We start from the raw sequence: 20604 nt of genomic DNA on the forward strand, positions 1-20604 counted from the left end.
TGATACAAAAGTCTCTCTAATACTGGAGTAACCTCTGATGATATTGTATTATTATCGGATAGCAAAGAGGGTTTGCAAAATTGTCTCAATACATTATAACAAGTAATTATTGTTCTTCTTGGAAATTACAAGTCAATACAGAGAAATCAAAAGTAATGGTTTTTAATTCAAACGGAAAGTCTTTTCTAAACGAATTTTATTATAATGGCAAATCCTTAGAGACAGTTAGTACAAATGTAGTACTTATTGTTACAAAATGGGTATTAATATTAGATATAATGGCAGTTTTAATGTCGCCATCACTTCGCTTATGAAAAAAGCTAGGAAAGCATATTTTAAAATAAAGAAAACAATAGGATTAGATAACCCTTGTAAACTTCTGGAAAAACTTTTTGATTCCTTAGTAGCCCCTATTCTCCTTTATTGTAGCGAAATCTGGGGGATTATTTCGACATTTAAAGACAGTGATGCCTATAGATGAAAAGTTGCATATAAAATTTATTTAAGAAATCTTGGGAGTACACTGTAAGGCCTGGAATGATGCATGTCGTTCCGAACTTGCAAGACTACCATTATTTAAAAATAAGATAATGTTATCTTGCATTAAATTCTGGGACCATTTAATCACTTCAGAAGGAAGTTTAGTTCACCAAATATATAATGCTACAAAAAAAAGCAACCCATGGGTTAAAAGGTTAAATATTTTTATTCAAAACTTAGGTTTATCTTATTTGTCAACCCGTACGAAAAACATGACACGTACTCCAGCTGGACAGTAGCCGTACTGAGAACCGTACTTATAAAAATCATTTGGACTTTTCTTTGAATGTCTTATAATGGATAACCCGGCTGGACTTTCAGCGAAATTAGCCGTAAAACGGCTCGAAATATTTAAATTAGCAGGAGTCCGGTTCTGAAAGTCCAGCTGGACTTTCATAAAAGTACGTCTAAAAAAATCCAGCCGGCATTTCTGGCAAAAATATAGCCTCTATAAAGTTCAGCTGGACTTTACAAAGTCCGACTGGACTTCAAAAAGTTCTGTTTGACCTTAAAAAATTATCTCAGCAGGGGCTGGTCCACAAAAAATGAGGGGGGAGGGGGTTCCACCCCCGCAGAACCCTCCCTCTTGATCCACTGCTGCTTAGTTTTTCTTCAGATGTTGGATTCTTCTGATTTGATATACATCCCTTGTTATAATCTGAAAAAAAACAACAGATGGCATTATGCATATACTGCTTATTTCTTTTTCTTTTTTCTACTGTCTTACTGGTAAAATCAAGAAACGGAGAATTGTGAAGCTAAATCCTTACTCCTAAAAATGTGTGGTTATAATTATCACAATTATACTAAATAAATTTAAAGTGCATAAAATAAAGTAAAGCTTTGGAAATCACTCAAACTGAAATATTTTGCATAATTAGGTATTTAATGTAGTTTTTTTAATTCTTTTTACTCTTCAAAAATAAAAATTAAGCTAGCTATTTATAATGTTGTATTCATTTCATCAATATGTTGAAGAAAAAAAGAGCATATCAGATTGTACTTACCAGAATATATGAAATCCAAAATACATGCACACAGCATGTAATCTTCCTAAATTGAAATTGATGCCAGTCAGAAGGATCCATCTTCTCTAATATAATGTGAAAAGAACTACTTCCAAACATTTGCTTTACATCCAATGTAAATTTCTCATTTTGTTCAAGAAAGAAGACACATCTTCCTGTTTAATCCAAATTCAAATTTTGTTGTATTGCAAATTACATGAGGTTGTTTGAGGAGCTGTGAAAATTTTTCTTCTTATGACTTCTTGCATATGTCTTAATTTTGAATATGTGATATATTAAAAAAAAAAGAAAATCAATTATTAATTTGTTCAATTATGAAATGTTTAATAAAAGTGATAGTAATTGCAAAAATATGTATTTAGAAATGTGTTATCCTTCAAATGGCCTCATGATCAACCTCTGTGTAGATGCTACTTCCTGTGACCTGTCCAGACTGAGGTTAATTGAAAACAGATGGTACTCTCTACAAGACTACTGCTATTAAATCACTGTTATGGCTCAAGTTTCTAATTGATATTAAAGAATGATGATAATTATTTATTTTATGCATTCATCTTATTAAATATAAATATACTAGAAAATGTATAATATTAACCAATTAATAGATGTAATTTTGCTAGGGGTTTTATTTCATGAAAAAGTAAAAATGTTAAATAATTGTTGAAAACATATTAACTGGTATATAATTCAATCAAAATTATATCACCTATATTAAATTCTAACTTTCCATTTACAGTCTATTTTAAATATTTTATAATGGAATTGAAAATTTTACGGGTCCCAGAAAAGATCACATCTTATAGTTTGATCTTAAAAGTATATTGTGAAAAATATGATATCATTATTATATAACTTGCAAATTTTTATTTATAACTCTTTTCCATTTTGAAAGAAATTGTTCCTTTCAAAGAACAGAATCCTAGTGACAAACTTTTTATTTCTGTAAGGGCAGATTTGGCTGATGAAAATTTTCTAAGTCTTAATTCCTGCTCATACTTGACTGTAAAATTTTCTAAGACAAAAATCCTGCTGATCATTCTACAGAAAAAATAATTTTCCTCAAAAGTCCAGCCGTGTTTATTTTCTTGTCAGAATTACAAAAAGTGCGGTTGGACTTTTAAGAAAATACCGGCTGGCAAATAACCGAAGTATAAGAAAAAGTACGTGTACGGCTCATGTCAGACTGGACTTTTCAAAGTCAGACTGGAATACGTCTCAAGTCCAGTTGAAGTCCAGTTGAACTCCGGTTTAAATTTTCGTACGGGAAATGATAACCTTACTATTAAACCCCTGTTTGGTTTTATAAAACAAAGACTAATTGACCAGGGTTTTCAGGAACAACATGCAAATAACCCAACTGTATAAATAATATAAAAAACTGATCATGTCATCATGTTTATTTTTTCATCACATTTTATCAAGTTGTATTGAACATTATTATCACACTTGACTTTTTATGCTAATGTATGTATGCAATGTACTAGTATATGTTTGTGTTTTGTTTGATTTTTCATTACGAGGGCCTCAGGGAAGATTAGTTATATAGCTAACTGTGTAACCCTCTTAAAATAAAGTATTGTTGTTGTTGTTGTTGTTATTATGTAAATTAAGAGTTAGTGCTCATAACCTTGCCATTGAAAGAGGAAGATATTTAAAAGTACCAAGAGATCAAAGAATTTGTGAAATCTGTAAAAGTGGCGAAATTGAAAATGAACAGCACATGCTTGTTATGAGCATTACTATAATTAAATTTAGTATTTGAATATTTTGTAAGGTCCTCATGGCTGTCAAACAGTTATAACTAGATGTCAACCTCATCTCATGGAAGAGTGAATAATGTAAAGTTTTTCGAGGTAAAAAAAAGTCACTATTGCAGATACTATAGGTAGCAGATCAACTAAATTTAGTGTATGGAAATAATGCAGGGTGTGCACATCCAACTGGCAGGAGTCGTCTAATCTTTACCTCATTTTCATACATTGTAGTTGTTCAGTGGGTAAATTAAAGTTTTGTAATTTGGTGTTTTTTTTGCATACCAAGGGCAAATACAAACTAGATGCTCTAAAGAGAAAAATTCATGGCAACAAATTATTGACCAATTTCTGTACTTCCCGTTTTATCAAAACTTTTAGAAAAGCATGATTCAAAACATTTGTATGACTACCTAAATTAAAAAGATTAGATCTTTTACACCCAGCACAGTCTGGGTTTCGACAAGAACACTCTTGCCAAACTGCCCTTGTCAATATCATAGATAAATGGATACAGGATATGAATGATGGTGATATCAACTTAGCAGTTCTATTGGATTTTAATTAAGAAAGCTTTTGATGTAGTAGATCATGATATTCTCTGTAAAAAACTTGAAATTTATGGATTTGATAATACTGCTGTTTCTTTTTTTAAATCATATTTGAATGAAAGATCTCAACAAGTACAAATTGGTAATGCTCATTCTGAAAAACTTTATATCAAGTATGGTGTCCCCCAAGGCTCCATATTAGGCCCCCTTCTGTTTATATTGTACATAAAGGATCTTCCTATTTATATGAAAAATTGTTGCACTGATTTATATACCGATGATTCAACTTTACATCTTTCTGGTAATTGTTATCAAACTCTACAGTCAAAGGTACAAGAAGATTTACATGGTGTAGAGGAATGGTTCAATGATAACAATATGTTCATCAATAAGAATAAAACAAAATATATGATTATTAGAACGAAACAAAGAGCAATGCCACATTACATGAGAGTTGTTTAACTATTAACAATCAAGTGATACAATCTTCCACATGCGAAAGTCTTTTAGGCATTAAAATTGACCCTTCCCTCACATGGAAAAACCAAATTGATGTGATCTGCTCAAAAATATCATCTAGACTATATCTACTATTAAAGATTAAAAAAATTCTAAATCTAGACTGCAGAAAATTATTCTATAATGGTTATATCTTGCCACTAATTGATTATTGTTGTATAGTGTGGAGTAGTTGTAGCAGTGAGGGTTTAAAAAGGATATTAAAATTACAAAAGAGGGCTGCTAGATTAATACTAGAGACAGACCCATTCGCTCCTTCTGCACCCAAACACTTAAACTGGATGACAGTTTAACAGAGAATAAAATATCATAAGTTAGTGATGACATTTAAGTGCAGTAAATGTGATGCCCCATCATATCTTACTAACAAGTTTCATTATGTTTCAGACAGAAATCCATACCCCTTGAGAAATGCTGTTAAAAGAAACCTCATACTCCCTAAACCAAAAACAGAATTGTTCAAAAAATCTTTATGTATTCTGGACCATTCTTATGGAATAATTTACCAATACCGTTAACAAATATTACAAATGTTAATTCTTTCAAATACAAAATAACAGATTATTTATTGAAATCAACCTAGCTGTCTCAATAATATAAAAAACTGATCATGTCATCATGTTTATTTTTTTCATCACATTTATCAAGTTGTATTGAACATTATTATCATACTTGACTTTTTATACTAATGTATGCAATATATATGTTTGCATTTTGTTTGATTTCTCATGATGAGGGCCTCAGGGAAGATTAGTTATATAGCTAACTGTGTAACCCTCTTTAAATAAAGTATTGTTGTTGTTGTTGTTGTTGTTGTTGTAGCTCACCTTGGTCTATGTGAATATTAAACAAAGGACACAGATTGATTCATGACAAAATTGTGTTTTGGTGATAGTGATGTGTTTGTAGATCTTACTTTACAAAACATTCTTGCTGCTTACAATTATCTCTATTTATAATGAACTTGGCCCAGTAGTTTCAGTGGAAAATGTAGTGAAAATTTACAAATTTTATGAAAAATTGTTTAAAATTTACTATAAAGGGCAATAACTCCTTAGGGGGTCAATTGACCATTTTGGTTGTGTTGACTTATTTTTAGGTCTTACTTTGCTGTACATTATTGCTGTTTACAGTATATCCTACTCTATCTATAATAATATTCAAGATAATAAAAAAAAACAGTAAAATTTCCTTAAAATTACCAATTCATGGGCAGCAACCTAACAACTGGTTATCGGATTCATCTGAAAATTCCAGGCAGATAGATCTTGACCTGATAAACATCAATAGACCCTGACTGAGGGGGTGGTTTCATTTAATTAATACTTCTTGTCTATTTGCATAGTTAAGCAACCCAAATTTGTATGTGACACCACCAAAATTCAAAGTTGGTCTGTGTTTTGAGGTATTGAGCATTGTGTACAAGTTTCATAACATTTGGTCAGGCAATCTAATATTAGAGGAACCAATCTATAAGGATAAACAAAGGTACAGACACACTGACAATAGTACTTAATGCCCCCTCTACTTGGTGGGGAAAGAAAAGTCTGTATATCTGCCATTAATTTCTGCAAAAATTAGGAGAGCAGAACAAAGCTTAAACATATTAAATTTGTAACTCATCATGGTTAACTCACTTATATTACCAAAAATCAGCTGGGGGACAAGGGTAAAACTGTATGGCCCAACAACTTTGTTGCAGGCCATATGTTTTGCCACTTGTTAGATTTGCTCTTAATGCTTTAGTTTCAGACATATAAGCCAAAAGCTGCATTCTACCCCTTTGTTCTATTTTGAGCTATGTCAGCCATGTTGGTTGGCAGACAGGGTCATCAGACACATTTTTTTAACTAGATACCTATTGTAGGGTTAACGTTGTAATGGGGGTACCTTCATGACAAATAATGGTAAAAATTCTTGCCAAACGATGAAAACGGTAATTTTTTTGGAATATGATGATAAAATGTACATTTTCTTTTAGAAGAAAGAACTGATTTAGGCGAAGCACGTTATTTTTTTTCCAAAAATGACAATAACGATAATCATTTGAGACTTATGACGAATCATGATAAGTATATTTTGACAAATCATGTTAACTTTTTAACAAATTTAACGCTAACGGTTGCTGAAATGACTGTTTGATGCCTGATCCTCCTATTGATGATTGTGACCAAGTATCGTTCAGTAGTTTCAGAGAAGATTTTTGTAAAAGTTAACAAACAAACTTAAAATATTAGGTAGGTAAGGAAATTAGAACACACATATTTTTTGCTCACCTGGCCCAAAGTGAGCTTTTCTCATCACTTGGCGTCCGTCATCGTTAACTTTTACAAAAATCTTCTCCTCTAAAACTACTGGGCCAATTTTAACCAAACTTGGCCACAATCATCATTGGGGTATCTTGTTTAAAAAATGTGTCCGGTGACCCGGCGAACCAACCAAGATGGCTGCCATGGCTAAAAATAGAACATAGGGGTAAAATGCAGTTTTTAACCGGATTTTTGTGACAAAAATGTCGGTTATTGATTTGGGGATGTACGGCGGGCGGGCGGTCGGTCGGGCGGGCGGGCGGGCGGGCGTCACTCAAATGTTGTCCGTGCATTAACTCATGAACCGTTCAACCAAAGCTTTTAACATTTTAATATGTTGTTACTGACAACTAAATGAAGGTCAAGTTCAATAATGGCGATTTTGACTTTTACCGTTCAGGAGTTATGGTTCTTGAAAGATTGAAAAATGGAGTTTCCAGTCGTGTCTGTGCATTTACGCATGAACTGTTCTACCTAAGCTTCCCAAATTTTAATATGTTGTTACTGATGACAAAATGGAGGTCAAGTTCAATAATGACGATTTTGACTTTTACCGTTCAGGAGTTAAGGTTCTTGAAAGATTGAAAAATGGTGTTTCCAGTCGTGTCCATGCATTTACACATGAACTGTTTTACCAAAGCTTCCCAAATTTTAATATGTTGTTACTGATGACAAAATAGAGGTCAAGTTCAATAATGACGATTTTGACTTTTACCGTTCAGGAGTTATGGTTCTTGAAAAATTGAAAAATGGTGTTTCCAGTCGTGTCCGTGCATTTTCTCATGAATCATTCAACCAAAGCTTTTGAAATTTTTATATGTTGTTACTGATGGCAAATTAGAGGTCAAGTTCAATAATGATGATTTTGACTTTTACCGTTCAGGAGTTATGGTTCTTGAAAGATTGTGAAATGGCGTTTCCATTCACGTTGTTGCATTTACTCATGAACCATTCAATCTAAGCTTTTCAAATTTTAAGATGTTGATACGGATGACAAAATGGAGGTCAAATTTGATATTGACGATTTTCACTTTCACCATTCATCAATAATGGTTCTTGTGATATTGCCAGGACACAAATAAATATTAATAAATCCGGTTTGCTGTCGTTGTGACAGCCTCTTGTTGGCTAATAACTCAAAAACCAAAGCATTTAGAGCAAATCTGACATGGGGTAAAATTGTTTATCAGGTCAACATCTATCTGTCAAGAAATTTTCAGATGAATTGGACAACCCATTGTTAGGTTGCTGCCTCTGCATTGGTAATTTTAAGGAAAATTTGCTGTTTTGGGTTATTATCTTGAATATTATTATAGATAGAGATAAACTGTAAACAGCAATAATGTTCAGCAAAGTAAGATTTACAAATAAGTCAACATGACCAAAATGGTCAGTTGACCCCTTTAGGAGTAATTGCACTTTATAATCAATTTTTAACCATTTTTCGTAAATCTTAGTAATCTTTTAGAAAAATCTTCTCTGAAACTACTGTGCCAATTAAAGCAAACTTGGCCACAATCAACTACCTCTAACCTTTTTTATTTGGAAAATATGCCATTTTGTCAAATTGGGAAGTTTATAATAACCATGAATTCGACTGGGACTTCAATTTGCAGACCCCCTTTCAAGAGAAAAACCCTCATTTGAAATAAGACCCCTTTTTATTAGCTCACCTGGCCCGAAGGGCAAAGTGAGCTTTTCTCATCACTTGGCGTCCGTCATCCCTCGTCCGTCGTCATCGTCGTTAACATTTTACATTTTGAACTTCTTCTAGAGAACCACTGAATGGAATGAAACCAAACATGGCATGAATGTTCTTTATGAGGCGCTGACCAAGTGTTGTTACTTTGTAGCCGATCCATCATCCAAGATGGCCGCCAGCAGGGGACTTAGTTTAACATAGGACCCTATGAGATATGCATACAAATGACTTCTTTTAGAGAACTGTTGAATGAAATGAAACCAATCATGGCATGAATGTTCCTTATGAGGTGCTGACCAAGTATTGTTACTTTGTAGCCAATCCATCATTCAAGATGGCCGCCAGTGGGGGACTTAGTTTAACATCCAATTGTAGGACCCTGTGGGAAATGTATACAAATGACTTCTATTTTAGAACCAATGAATGGAATGAAACTAAACATGGGATGAATATTCCTTATGAGGTGCTGACCAAGTCTTGTTACTTTGTAGCTGATCCATTATCCAAGATGGCTGCAGTGGGGGACTTAGTTTAACATAGGACCCTAATGGGAAATGCATACAAATGACTTCTATAAGAGAACCAATGAATGGAATGAAACCAAACATGGCATGAATATTCCTTATGAGGTGCTGACCAAGTGTTGTTACTTTGTAGCCAATCCATCATTCAAGATGGCCGCCAGTGGGGGACTTAGTTTAACATCCATTTGTAGGACCCTGTGGGAAATGTATACAAATGACTTCTATTTTAGAACCAATGAATGGAATGAAACTAAACATGGGATGAATATTCCTTATGAGGTGCTGAGCAAGTCTTGTTACTTTGTAGCTGATCCATTATCCAAGATGGCTGCAGTTAACATAGGACCCTATGAGAAATGCATACAAATGACTTCTTTTAGAGAACTGTTGAATGAAATGAAACCAAGCATGGCATGAATGTTCCTTATGAGGTGCTGACCAAGCTTAAGTGTTGTTACTTTGTAGCTGATCCATCATCCAAGATGGCCGCCAGAGGTGGACTTAGTTTAACATAGGACCCTATGGGAAATGCATACAAATGACTTCTTTTAGAGAACCACTAAATGGAATGAAACCAAACATGGCATGAATGTTCCTTATGAAGTGCTGACCAAGTATTGTTACTTTGTAGCCAATCCATCATTCAAGATGGCCGCCAGTGGGGGACTTGGTTTAACATAGGACCCTGTGGGAAATGCATACAAATGACTTCTATTTTAGAACCAATGAATGGAATGAAACTAAACATGGGATGAATATTCCTTATGAGGTGCTGACCAAGTCTTGTTACTTTGTAGCTGATCCATTATCCAAGATGGCTGCAGTGGGGGACTTAGTTTAACATAGGACCCTAACAGGAAATGCATACAAATGACTTCTATAAGAGAACCAATGAATGGAATGAAACCAAACATGGCATGAATATTCCTTATGAGGCGCTGACCAAGTGTTGTTACTTTGTAGCTGATCCATCATCCAAGATTGCCGTTAGCGAGGGACTTAGTTTAACATAGGACCCTTTGGGAAATGCATACAAATGACTTCTTTTAGAGAACCACTGAATCGAATGAAACCAAACATGGCATGAATATTCCTTATGAGTTGCTGACCAAGTGTTGTTACTTTGTAGCTGATCTATCATCCAAGATGGCTGCCAGCAGGGGACTTAGTTTAACAAAGGACCCTATGGGAAGTACATACAAATGACTTCTTTTAGTGAACCATTGAATGGAATGAAACAAAACATAGCATGAATGTTCCCAATGCGTTGCTGACCAAGTGTTGTTACTTTGTCATCCATCAAACATCCAAGATGGCCACAAGTGGGGGGACTTAGTTTAACATAGGACCCTATGGGAAATACATTTAAATTTCTTTTAGAGAACCACTGAATGGAATGAAATCAAACATAGCAATAATGTTTCTTATGAGATGATGACCAAGTGTTGTTACTTTGTAGCCGATCAATCATCCAAGATGGCCGCCAGCAGGGGTTTAGTTTAACATAGAACCACTGAATGGAAAGAAATCAAACATAGCAATAATGTTTCTTATGAGATGCTGACCAAGTTTTGTAACTTTGTAGCCAAATTTTATCTTTTTTTTATATGATTTCAAAAACCCAAGTAGAGTCAGGTGAGCGATACGGGCTCTTGAGAGCCTCTAGTTAATAGTGATCATGGTGATAATACATAAATAGACCCTCAAATCTGCATACAAGTCATTTTAGGCATGAAAAATTTTTAAATGAGTTTTTCAGTTTGTATTCATGCACAATTACTACTGAGACTGCACTGTTTGAGAAAAAAGTTGTCTTTTTGGGAATAATTTTAAGCCATTTTTTTAAAAATTGGGATTCTACTCCAGGGGAAAAAGCCTTTATTCTCCTGTAATTTGAGCCAATAACATCACTGGTCACTGTCTATGGACTTTGAAACTTTTGCTAAGTATTTATCTTAGTTTATAGTTTTGATTAGGTTGGTTTATGGATAAGCATTGGCATATCTCATAACCATGACGACTATTTGACCACGCCCCCTCAGATTTGGTCATTTGACTTTGAAATTTTGCTTAGTTTACATGTATTTGTTTGTTTAGGACGTCTGTTTAAAGGGAACTATAATTATGATAAGTCAATTGTATTTGGTATACATTTGTATTAGCATAAGCACATATTATTACGATGGAGATTGTTTAGCCATGTACTTTCAGTCATGTTTCATTGACTTTGAATATTTTCAAAACTGTACAAGTGTTTATATTTTAATTTCAACATTTGCATTACCCTAATTACAAAAAAGTGAGGCATATTTCCGTGATAACAGTTTATTATATACTTTATATCATCGGTCAGGCAAACTAATACGAGAAACGCCAATCAATTTATTTTATTCAGCATTGCACAAAGTAAAAAAAGATAAAGGTACAGGGGTGGATCCAGCCATTTAAAAAGGGGGGGGGGTTCCAACTACATGTCCCTGTTATTCATATTTTACACATAAATGGACTAAATTTTTCTGCCACTTATAATGCATTGATCACTCTGGTTAGAATTTTTCAAATTTTAATAACTTTCTTAAACTTATTTGTAAAAAAATATTTCCTGTTTAAACATACATGTATATATTACTTATAAATGGACTCTGATATTTTTTCTTCCAGTTAACATTACATACAGTCTGCAGTTAAAGTTTTTAAAGCATTTATTAGATTCATAAACCTTTCTCATTCCTTGATTTTGACCAAACTTGGATAAAAGCTTCTTACAATCAAAAGAAAGTATCTGAAGGAAAATTTTTAAATAATTTTTTCATCATTTTTGTTGAGCCACTTTTGATTGCATCAATATGGATGCATGCATGCATATATATGTATTTCCTTCATTGATTGAAATTTTATGAAAGGTTAAATATACATCAAGTACCTAAATGAAAAAACAAGATTTTTAACTTCCTATGTCAATTAAGATAAAAACTGGTATGTTTAAATGTAAATTCTGGATGCTATTTAGGTCAGAAAATTTGAAAGATTAACTGATTCACATATTTGTGGTTTAAATGAATGATGCTGAATCAGCAAATGTTATCATTTTGATATTAGGCACATATCCGATTTTAGGGAGATGAATTAAATATGTCATGTTTGTTTTTTTTTTAAATAAAATATGGTTTAAAAACCTATAGTCTACTAAAAAAGAACATTTATTTTTAAGTAATTTGACAGATCATTTTGAATTTATTTTATTTTCAGTCTACAAGCAGTCATTAATTGATTGAAGATTGAAGGTGGTGGGGGGAAAGGGGAGAGGGGGTTGTACCCCTAAATTATTTTGGTAGGGTTGAGCTTGAGCATGCAACTGAGACATCAAGTACCCCACCCTTTTCATATATTTTGTTTATCAATTAGATATTTAGATATTTTGTGGAAGAGTGAATTTTCTGCCTTCCATTTACACTGGATGCATTGATTGTATTATACAGTATGTACTAATTCTAAATATCTCTTGCAGATAATTTATTGACGTAGGTGATTCTTTGTAATCTACTTGTGATTAGGTCTTATTTTATTGGTCATTGGTCAGTCAGGGGTACTACTTGTAGAAGTTATTTTTAATTACTTGAAAAAGTAATATTATTTACTTATATAAGTAAATTTGTAGGATACTTATACAAGTGAATTTTATTTACTTGTATTATGTAAAACAAATATTGGCTGAGTTATGTCCCTTAGACAATCAGATTTTTTTTACTTGTAGAAGTAACAAAGTCATCCGATCTTCTTTTATTGAATTTATGATTATTGCTCTAATAGAATTTTAAATTATCTGCCCTTTGTAGATGTCTTTATAATTACTAATCATTTAAGTGTAATTCCATGGACAACGAAAATCCCAGTTGTCTGTTGTCTTCAGAACACTGCTCATTTACAAGCCCCCAAGGAGCAATTTTTGAAGGCCTCTTGCACAAATACTTAAGATCTTTGCACAATCAATTTCTTTGTTGAATTAATGAGACTCTAATAAAAAAGTTGAGCAAACCTGGGAAAAATCATTATAGGCATGAATTTACATCTCAAAACTTGATGACTTTTGTGGGCTTGTAAGAAAAATTTACTGTAAACATGATAAATACAAGTAAATTTTTGAGAAAATAAAGGGGAGATTATTCAAACATTATTTATTTACTTATATATATGCATATTTTTTTACATCTTCAAGTAAATAAAATAACTTGTACAAGTTGTACCCCTGACTGTTGGTGGTCTTGTGATAATTATACAGGGAATTTAATTGCTGGTCAATTTTGGTCTTTGTTCACAAAAGTTTAAATAGTTTAATTTTTAGCATCTTCTGGTACATTAGTATAAAAAGTTGCAACTTCCTGTTAAAGAATTAAGCTGACAAGGCCAAGAGAATTTCTTTTAATAATTGCTATCATGTTTCATGTGTACAAACCTTTGAATGTTAACTAGGTGCATATGTCAAAATGATTGGATTTATTGCATCTACAACTAACATCAGTGGGAATACATTAGAATATGATAAATATAGAGTTCAATTGGTTTGACAAATAGCTGCAGATGCATTCACAACTGTTACGTTTAACCACATATAAAATACTGACATCTGATTAGTTTCAGATACTTATGATATAATCAAGCAAGTGATTATATATATATGTCAACCTTATTATGTATTAAATCATCTTTTAGTATATATATTTCATATACATGTAGAACTTATATATTTTCCCAAAAAAATATTGCAACATGACAAAATATATTTAACTACATGTAATGAACCCAATGAGCAGCAGAATTGACATAGCTTTTATTTGTTTATTTGGTTAAACATTTATTTTGTTGAGAGCCATTTTGAGGGAATATCTTATTTCACAGTGAAAACGTGTTTTTTTTGTCTTAAAATTTGCTAAACAATATAACACCGAATTAATTTGTAAAAAAATATTACATATAAATATACATGTATACAATGTATATGTTCACATCTCAATGAAAAAAATCAACACAATTATTTGTACACTTTAATTTAAACTGTAATTGTACTGCTCCTCGGGGCGTCTTGATTGACAAATAAAAATTGTTGTTGTTGTTGTTGTTCATCAGGAGAAAAAAAACCAACTGGAGACAAAATAATGAACTAATTAAACAAACTTTAGCACAGGATTTGTTAAAATCAAACCATACAAATTTAAGGGCATGAACATGTACTAGAACATTGAGTGAAGGAGTGGATTCATGCTGAGGATGCATTGAGTGAAATCCTAACCTACATGTAATTCATTTCTTTTTCAAATGTAACATTTTATACAGATTTCAAGTGTTATTTTTATTGCAAAAGACTGTTCTGTTTAATAATGCCGTGGATTTTGTTACATATACTTGTAATTTATAACAAAGTATTTTTTGCAAGTACCATCATTCTCTCCCTAAATAATTCAGAATTTGTTGAATAGGTTGAACCCATCTATCCTATCACACTAGAGATAGAGGATAATTTCCAAATTAATCGAAACTTGTTGAAGATTGATTATAATTTTATTGAGCAATAGATGACTTAGGGCTTACACGAGAGAACGGAAGTTCGTAACTACCAAAGGTCATTCTTTAGAGAATGAATGATCTAAATTGTAGTGTAGGGAGGGAGCTGGCCCAACAGCTTGGGTGGGCGTGTAAGCCCTAAGTCATCTATTGCTCAATAAAATTATAATCAATCTTCAACAAGTTTCGATTAATTTGGAAATTTTATTGAACAATAGATGACTTAGAGGCTTCCACGAGACTTTAGAGTTCTACATTTTAGATCATTCACACCAGGATGTATGTGTAGGCAATTCTGGATACTAATAAAAATTCTAATTATGTACTATTCTATTATTCCAACTATATATATGTACATGAATATACATTTATAACAAAAACATACATTGTAATAAATGTTATTATTTGTTTTCCAATAAGCTATCACTTAATGTTTGTGTTTGAATAGGTTTAAAATAAAATTTGTAAAAAGTTTGTGCTGAGCTCCAACCGGCTGTTTTCAGTATATTATTTAATGGAATCCCATGTGCTGCAGCGCTAGACGATGAAGCTGATCGACAGCTATGTGTCCCATACACTTTTATATCAATTCCTGCTTTTCCTAATAAATGTTTTATCCAACGTGATATTGTTCTTTTTGTTACAGTTTTAAAAGGTTTAACACATGAAATGAAAAGGGATTTTTCCTGTCCCCTGAGTTTTGAAGTTCTTTTCAAATATTCTTCCATTGCTACAATAACACATAGTTTATTATCATCATGTCTATTAAATTCCAATGGTCCAATGTGCTTCCCTGGTTTGGATTGTTTAACTAAGTCTACTATGTACACTTTCATGTTGTCATTAGAAATAGTAATATTATTCAGTTTTATCAAATGAACAGTTTGACAGCGTTGCGCACTAAGCAGCATAAGCAATAATGCTAGCTTTTGTGATAGTTGTAATAATGTTAATTCCTCATTTGCAGGTAATGTTTTCAAATAATCTAAAACTATATTTACATCCCATGTTTCTGTATATTTGGGAAGAGACGGTCTAGCATTGAAAATTCCCCTCATATATCGAGTTACTAGTTTATGTTTCCCAATGTCTATCCCACTTGTCACAGAACAAATTGAAGATATTGCTGATTTAGCAGTGTTGATTGCACTGTAACTTAATCCACTATCATAAAGTGATGATAAGAAGGACAGCACAGTGTTTATAGATGGATCAAGTGGATCAGTTTGTCTTTTATTTGAAAAACACATCCATCTTTTGAAATAAGTCCCATATTGTTTTCCTGTGGATTGCCTCCAAGATTGTAAAATGATGTCGGCAGTGAGTGTTGAAAGTCCTTTATTTTCCAAGCTTTCCCGGACAAGATAAAAGCTCCCAGAAGGAGGTTTGAAATTGGATGAATTCGTTTCAGATCCTGTGGTAGAAAGAGACTGTTTTTCGGCAGGATGTATGATTGTTGACTGATCTGATGTAATAATTGCGGAAACCATATTTGTGTTGGCCAAAGTGGTGCTATCAATACTACTTTGTCTAACTTGTCCTTGATGATTTTCTGAAGCACCTGTCCTATGACACTGAAAGGAGGAAAGATATAATAAAAATTATTATTAGTCCACTTTATAGTAAATGCATCAATTGCTATTGCATGTGGGTCTGGCTTATATGAAACATACTGAGTTGTCCTATTATTAAGCCTACTAGCGAATAAATCTATATGCATTGTCCCTACAGTACTCTGTAATTTTTCAAATAATTCTGTTTTTAATGTCCATTCCATGTCGTCATTTAATTTTCTAGATAGTTTATCGGCTTCTATATTTAGCTTTCCAGCTATATGTGCCACACTAATCCATAATTTTCGTTCTAAACACCAAGACCATATTTCTTTTGCTAGAATATGTAAATTTGTAATTTTTCCTCCAAAATTTTCAATATAAGAAATAGCTACTGTATTATCTAAGTTCATTCGAATATGCTTTTGTGAAATATTCCCAGCCAATGATTGTAAAGTTAAGAAAGCTGCCTTTAATTCTAAAACATTAATATGCATTTCTCTTTCTTCTGCTGACCAAAAACCTTCTGTTTTCTTCCCAGTGGTTTTATTAATTCCACCCCAGCCAGTTTTACTTGAATCACTGAACATTATAATATCAGGATCATTTTGAATTATTGGTTTGTAACTAGAAGGAAGATTTTTTATCCACCAATTAAATATTGTTTTCACATGAATTGGTAAACAAATACTTCTATCATAATTCCCATAAAACTTTTTTAACACTTTCTCTTTATATATTTCTAAATCTTTGTAATACAATTGAGCATATAGTACACCTGGTTCACTGGCAACCATTTTTCCTATAATTGTAGCAAAACTTCGAATAGTTATTTCCTTCGAATGCAATGCATTAACACATAAATCTTGTAAATTTAAAATCCTTTCTTGTGTCAATCTAACTGTCATATTTTCAGAATTAATTATAAATCCTAAAAAAGTTATTTCTTTAGTTGGTGTAAAGACAGATTTCTTTGGGTGTACTGTAAAGCCTAAACTATCAACTAATTCCACAGTATGTTTTACATTGTTCTGACAGTCTTCATAAGAGCGTGCTATAAGTAAGCTATCGTCTATATAAGGAACATTTATATGACCCATTTTTCTCAAAAAAGAGTATACTGGTTTAAGTAATTTTGTAAAAATTCTTGGACTGGTTGATAATCCTTGTGGTAATACACAAAATTGATAAGCGATATCATTCCACATAAATTTTAAATATTTGCAGTCCTGTTCATGAACTGGTACACTAAAATAACTGTCTTTTAAATCAATCGATGCAAAATGATCATTTTGTTGTATGTTTGTTAAAGCTCGTACCAATGTTTCCATTTTGAAATGAATTTTTGACACACTTTCATTGAAGTTTTTCAAGTTCAAAATCATTCGAATTGTATTGTCTTTCTTAGGGCGAATAAATATATTTGAAAAATATTCCTCTTTTTCTGTTTTCATTACCACCCTAATAATCCCTTTTTTCAAGAATTTATTAACTTCCATTGTAATCAAATTGTTTTCTTGTTCATTAAAAACTATTGGAGATGGTCTAAAATTTTGTTTTGGGATTTCATCTAGTTCAATCTTGTATCCCTTCACTGCATTTAATATAAAAGCATCACTTGTTAACTTTTCCCAATTTTGTACAAAAAGTTTTAATTTCCCTCCTGTAAAATTGTCTACTGTGTTTATCACTGTTATATTTTCACTTACACTTAACGTTTGTCTTTGTTGTGAAATCCGGCCTTCATCTTCTTGTTCTTGTTGCCCTTCTGTCCATGTACTTGTCCAGAAGTTTTTGCATGCTTTGGCTGAAAATAGGGTGGTTTTTGCCATGGAGGTCCTGGACGTTTCTCCACTCTGCGTTCCTCTAAAAAAGAGTCATTAAAGCTGAGTTTATTTGTCCTCCTGTCTTCTTTTTCAAGGTCTTCCAATTTTGTATCTAAATTGTCCCCGAAAAGGTACTCTGTAACTGGTGTGTCCACCTCTGTTACCCTTCTATATTTACTAGAAATTCCTGGCGTTATTAGCTGTTTGCGTTTTCTATTTGATGTATATATACCATGGGTTAACATTTTAAACATGTCTTTTGTTGTGTTTTTAACCTCATTCATGTCCCCTCCAGATTTCATAACATTTAAAGACTTAACTACCATTAGAAGAGTAGTTGTCATGCATTTTTGCACATTTTGTAGTGCCAAATCTGGATCCCTTTGTTTCTTACTCTTGAACCCTCTCCAAATTTCTTTGTTAACTTTGGGGACCTGAAGGCGTTTACAGTTTTCTGGAACTAAATACTGTTCCTCTAACTTTGTTAGTGTTTCTGTTTTCATTGGCTTATTTATAGCCTGATCTACCAATTTAGCCATCTGATTATCTATACTGTCACCAAATTTCTTAGGCTCTTCGTACATTTTCTCTAGTTCATCTAGAAAAGCTTTATTCTCCGCATCGTCATTTGCGTCAACAATATCATCGATGTTTAACTCATCATCGTCATCGTCGGAAATGTCTTCCAGACCATTATCTGACAGATCACTTTGATTGTTATTATTTATGAGGTTAACCTCGTTGTCAGCTTTTGTCCTTTTGCGTATTATTGTTTGTTTTCGTTTTCTGGACATTTTTGTTGGTAACCGCGTCTTGCACGGTAAGCATATTGGCAGCCAAATTGGCAATAATCTCTGTATGGGATTCTATCTGCCGTTTGTTTACATCGGCCATGTTAGATATTTTGTCCCACAATGCTTGCATTGTAAGGTCATTTCCGGTTGACCCCTCTCCAATATTGTCAATATCACTTGGTCCTGTTTCATCAACATCTCGTTGCACAGGCCTTGGAGTTTCGCTGGCTTTCCCAGTTTTAACTCGATAAATCTCACGAGTTCTTCTCTTTATTGCATTTATCATTTCCTCATCTCGAGGAGAATTGTCCATCTCGGACGTGTGGCCTCGTTCGGCCGTCGCCATTATAGCGTAACTGTTTTCATAAATAAATCCAATTAATATTCTTTCGTTTAGAAATACATCCACGCGTAAAATTCACTTAAAAAGAAACACTGTTAGTTCCTGCACTAAATATATTATTTTCCTACACATACGAAACTGTTTATTTGGTAATTATTTGTAAAAAAACTTGGAGATTTGTTTATAAGAATTGACCAGTGGCGTCACGTGACCGTAATGACCTTTGGTAGTTACGAACTTCCGTTCTCTCGTGGAAGCCTCTAAGTCATCTATTGTTCAATAAAATAGTACTATAATGCAACAGGCACACTCAAGTAGACTGCCTCTTATCTAATGACTTACATCTGCTGAAAGTTGGTGTAAAACAAAACTACAAATATGAAAACAGAAATGATTTCAGTTTTCCAATTGAGAAAATAATAGGCCATTTCTGTTACATAATTGTATGTGTCTGTCCCAGTCAGGAGCCTGTAATTCAGTTATTGTTTGTTAATGTGTTACATATTTGTTTTTTGTTCATTTTTATCAGAAAAGATGAGATGAGGCTTATGTAATAACCAAAATCATTATTTGACTCTATTAAGGGCTGATTAATTACATTACGTAAGTATATATACTTTGATTTGTTCTACATACCTGTACATTGTACAGCTGAATATTTGTGTAATGAATCAAATTCAGGAAATTTGTGTCTCCTCTTGCAGAGTGCAGGACATATGCCGAAGTGAGTGCAGTTGGCAACATTATGAGCTTTTTGCATAAAGTTTTGTTTTTCTGGACAACCTGGATACTTCAGCTAGTATAAAATAATTGAAAACAATACTTTAATAATTCTATGCGTTTAAAGCTCGCTTGTCTGGATTTAGTTTTATCATCAGGAACACTCAAAGCCAAATTGAAAATCTGAAGATGTATAAGTACCGAAACTAATGAAACTGTATGTTGCATACAGATTTTTTTGGTCTGTATTTGTTAAGTCTATATATATAAACCCTTATAAACAGACTTGACCAGAATCCTGCATCATTGGTGTTTCTAGTTGAAATTGTACATGTGTTCATAATAAATGTGACGTACGACCTAGCCTTCCTACTAAAATGGCCAGCAACATGGCTAAAATAGAACACAAGCCTAGGGTCAAAATACATTTTTTTTTAACCCAAGTCAAGTGAGCTTTTTTCATCACATGCAGACCCTTGTCTGTTGTCCATTAACTTTATATATTATGAACTTCTTCTAGAGAGCCACTAAATGGAGCGAAATAAAACATTGCATGAATATTCTTCATGCAGTGTTGTAAAAGTTTTGTTACTTTGTAGCTGATTCATTATGATCCCAGACGGCTGCCAAGGAGGGTGAAAAAAGGGGGTGTTGCTAAACGGCGGAAACGGAAAACGAAACGGAAACGGAAAACGGAAACAGAAAGAACTAACATCTTTTATTTAGGGTTATTTTATCTACATATACGTGAATAGGCATGTTTTATGTAGTATAACACATGTTTACAAGAAAGAAAAAAAGAGGAATAAATTGAAAATAAAAGATTTAAAAGCATAACATATTGAACTAATTAGCAGGAGATGATGAGACTATGTTTTTGTTTTT

General features: G+C 32.9%; 1 protein-coding gene and 1 long non-coding RNA gene across 2 annotated transcripts in view; both read right to left on the reverse strand.

Moving 5' to 3' along the window:
• Positions 1-20382, reverse strand: part of LOC143046606 (uncharacterized) — a 32320-nt gene extending 11938 nt beyond the window's left edge. Inside the window, exons 1-2 of the long non-coding RNA XR_012969180.1 lie at positions 20312-20382; positions 19636-19795 (exon numbers count right to left, since the gene is read on the reverse strand). This is a non-coding gene — a long non-coding RNA (uncharacterized LOC143046606). The remainder of the gene's footprint in view (positions 1-19635; positions 19796-20311) is intronic.
• Positions 15127-19280, reverse strand: LOC143044323 (uncharacterized). The gene is made up of 2 exons (XM_076216269.1): positions 17746-19280; positions 15127-16057 (listed from the first exon to the last, which is right to left on the reverse strand). Exon 1 carries the CDS (start codon positions 18654-18656, stop codon positions 17748-17750), a length of 909 nt encoding a protein of 302 aa, XP_076072384.1. The 5' UTR covers positions 18657-19280; the 3' UTR covers positions 15127-16057; positions 17746-17747.
• Positions 20383-20604: the final 222 nt, after the last annotated feature.

This window comes from Mytilus galloprovincialis, chromosome 9, assembly GCF_965363235.1.
Source record: "Mytilus galloprovincialis chromosome 9, xbMytGall1.hap1.1, whole genome shotgun sequence".
Taxonomy (NCBI): domain Eukaryota; kingdom Metazoa; phylum Mollusca; class Bivalvia; order Mytilida; family Mytilidae; genus Mytilus; species Mytilus galloprovincialis.

What these genes read in the sequence shown, in the direction of transcription:
- LOC143044323 (XM_076216269.1), bottom strand. Translation starts at nt 18,656, where the DNA reads ATGTCCAGAAAACGAAAACAAACAATAATACGCAAAAGGACAAAAGCT.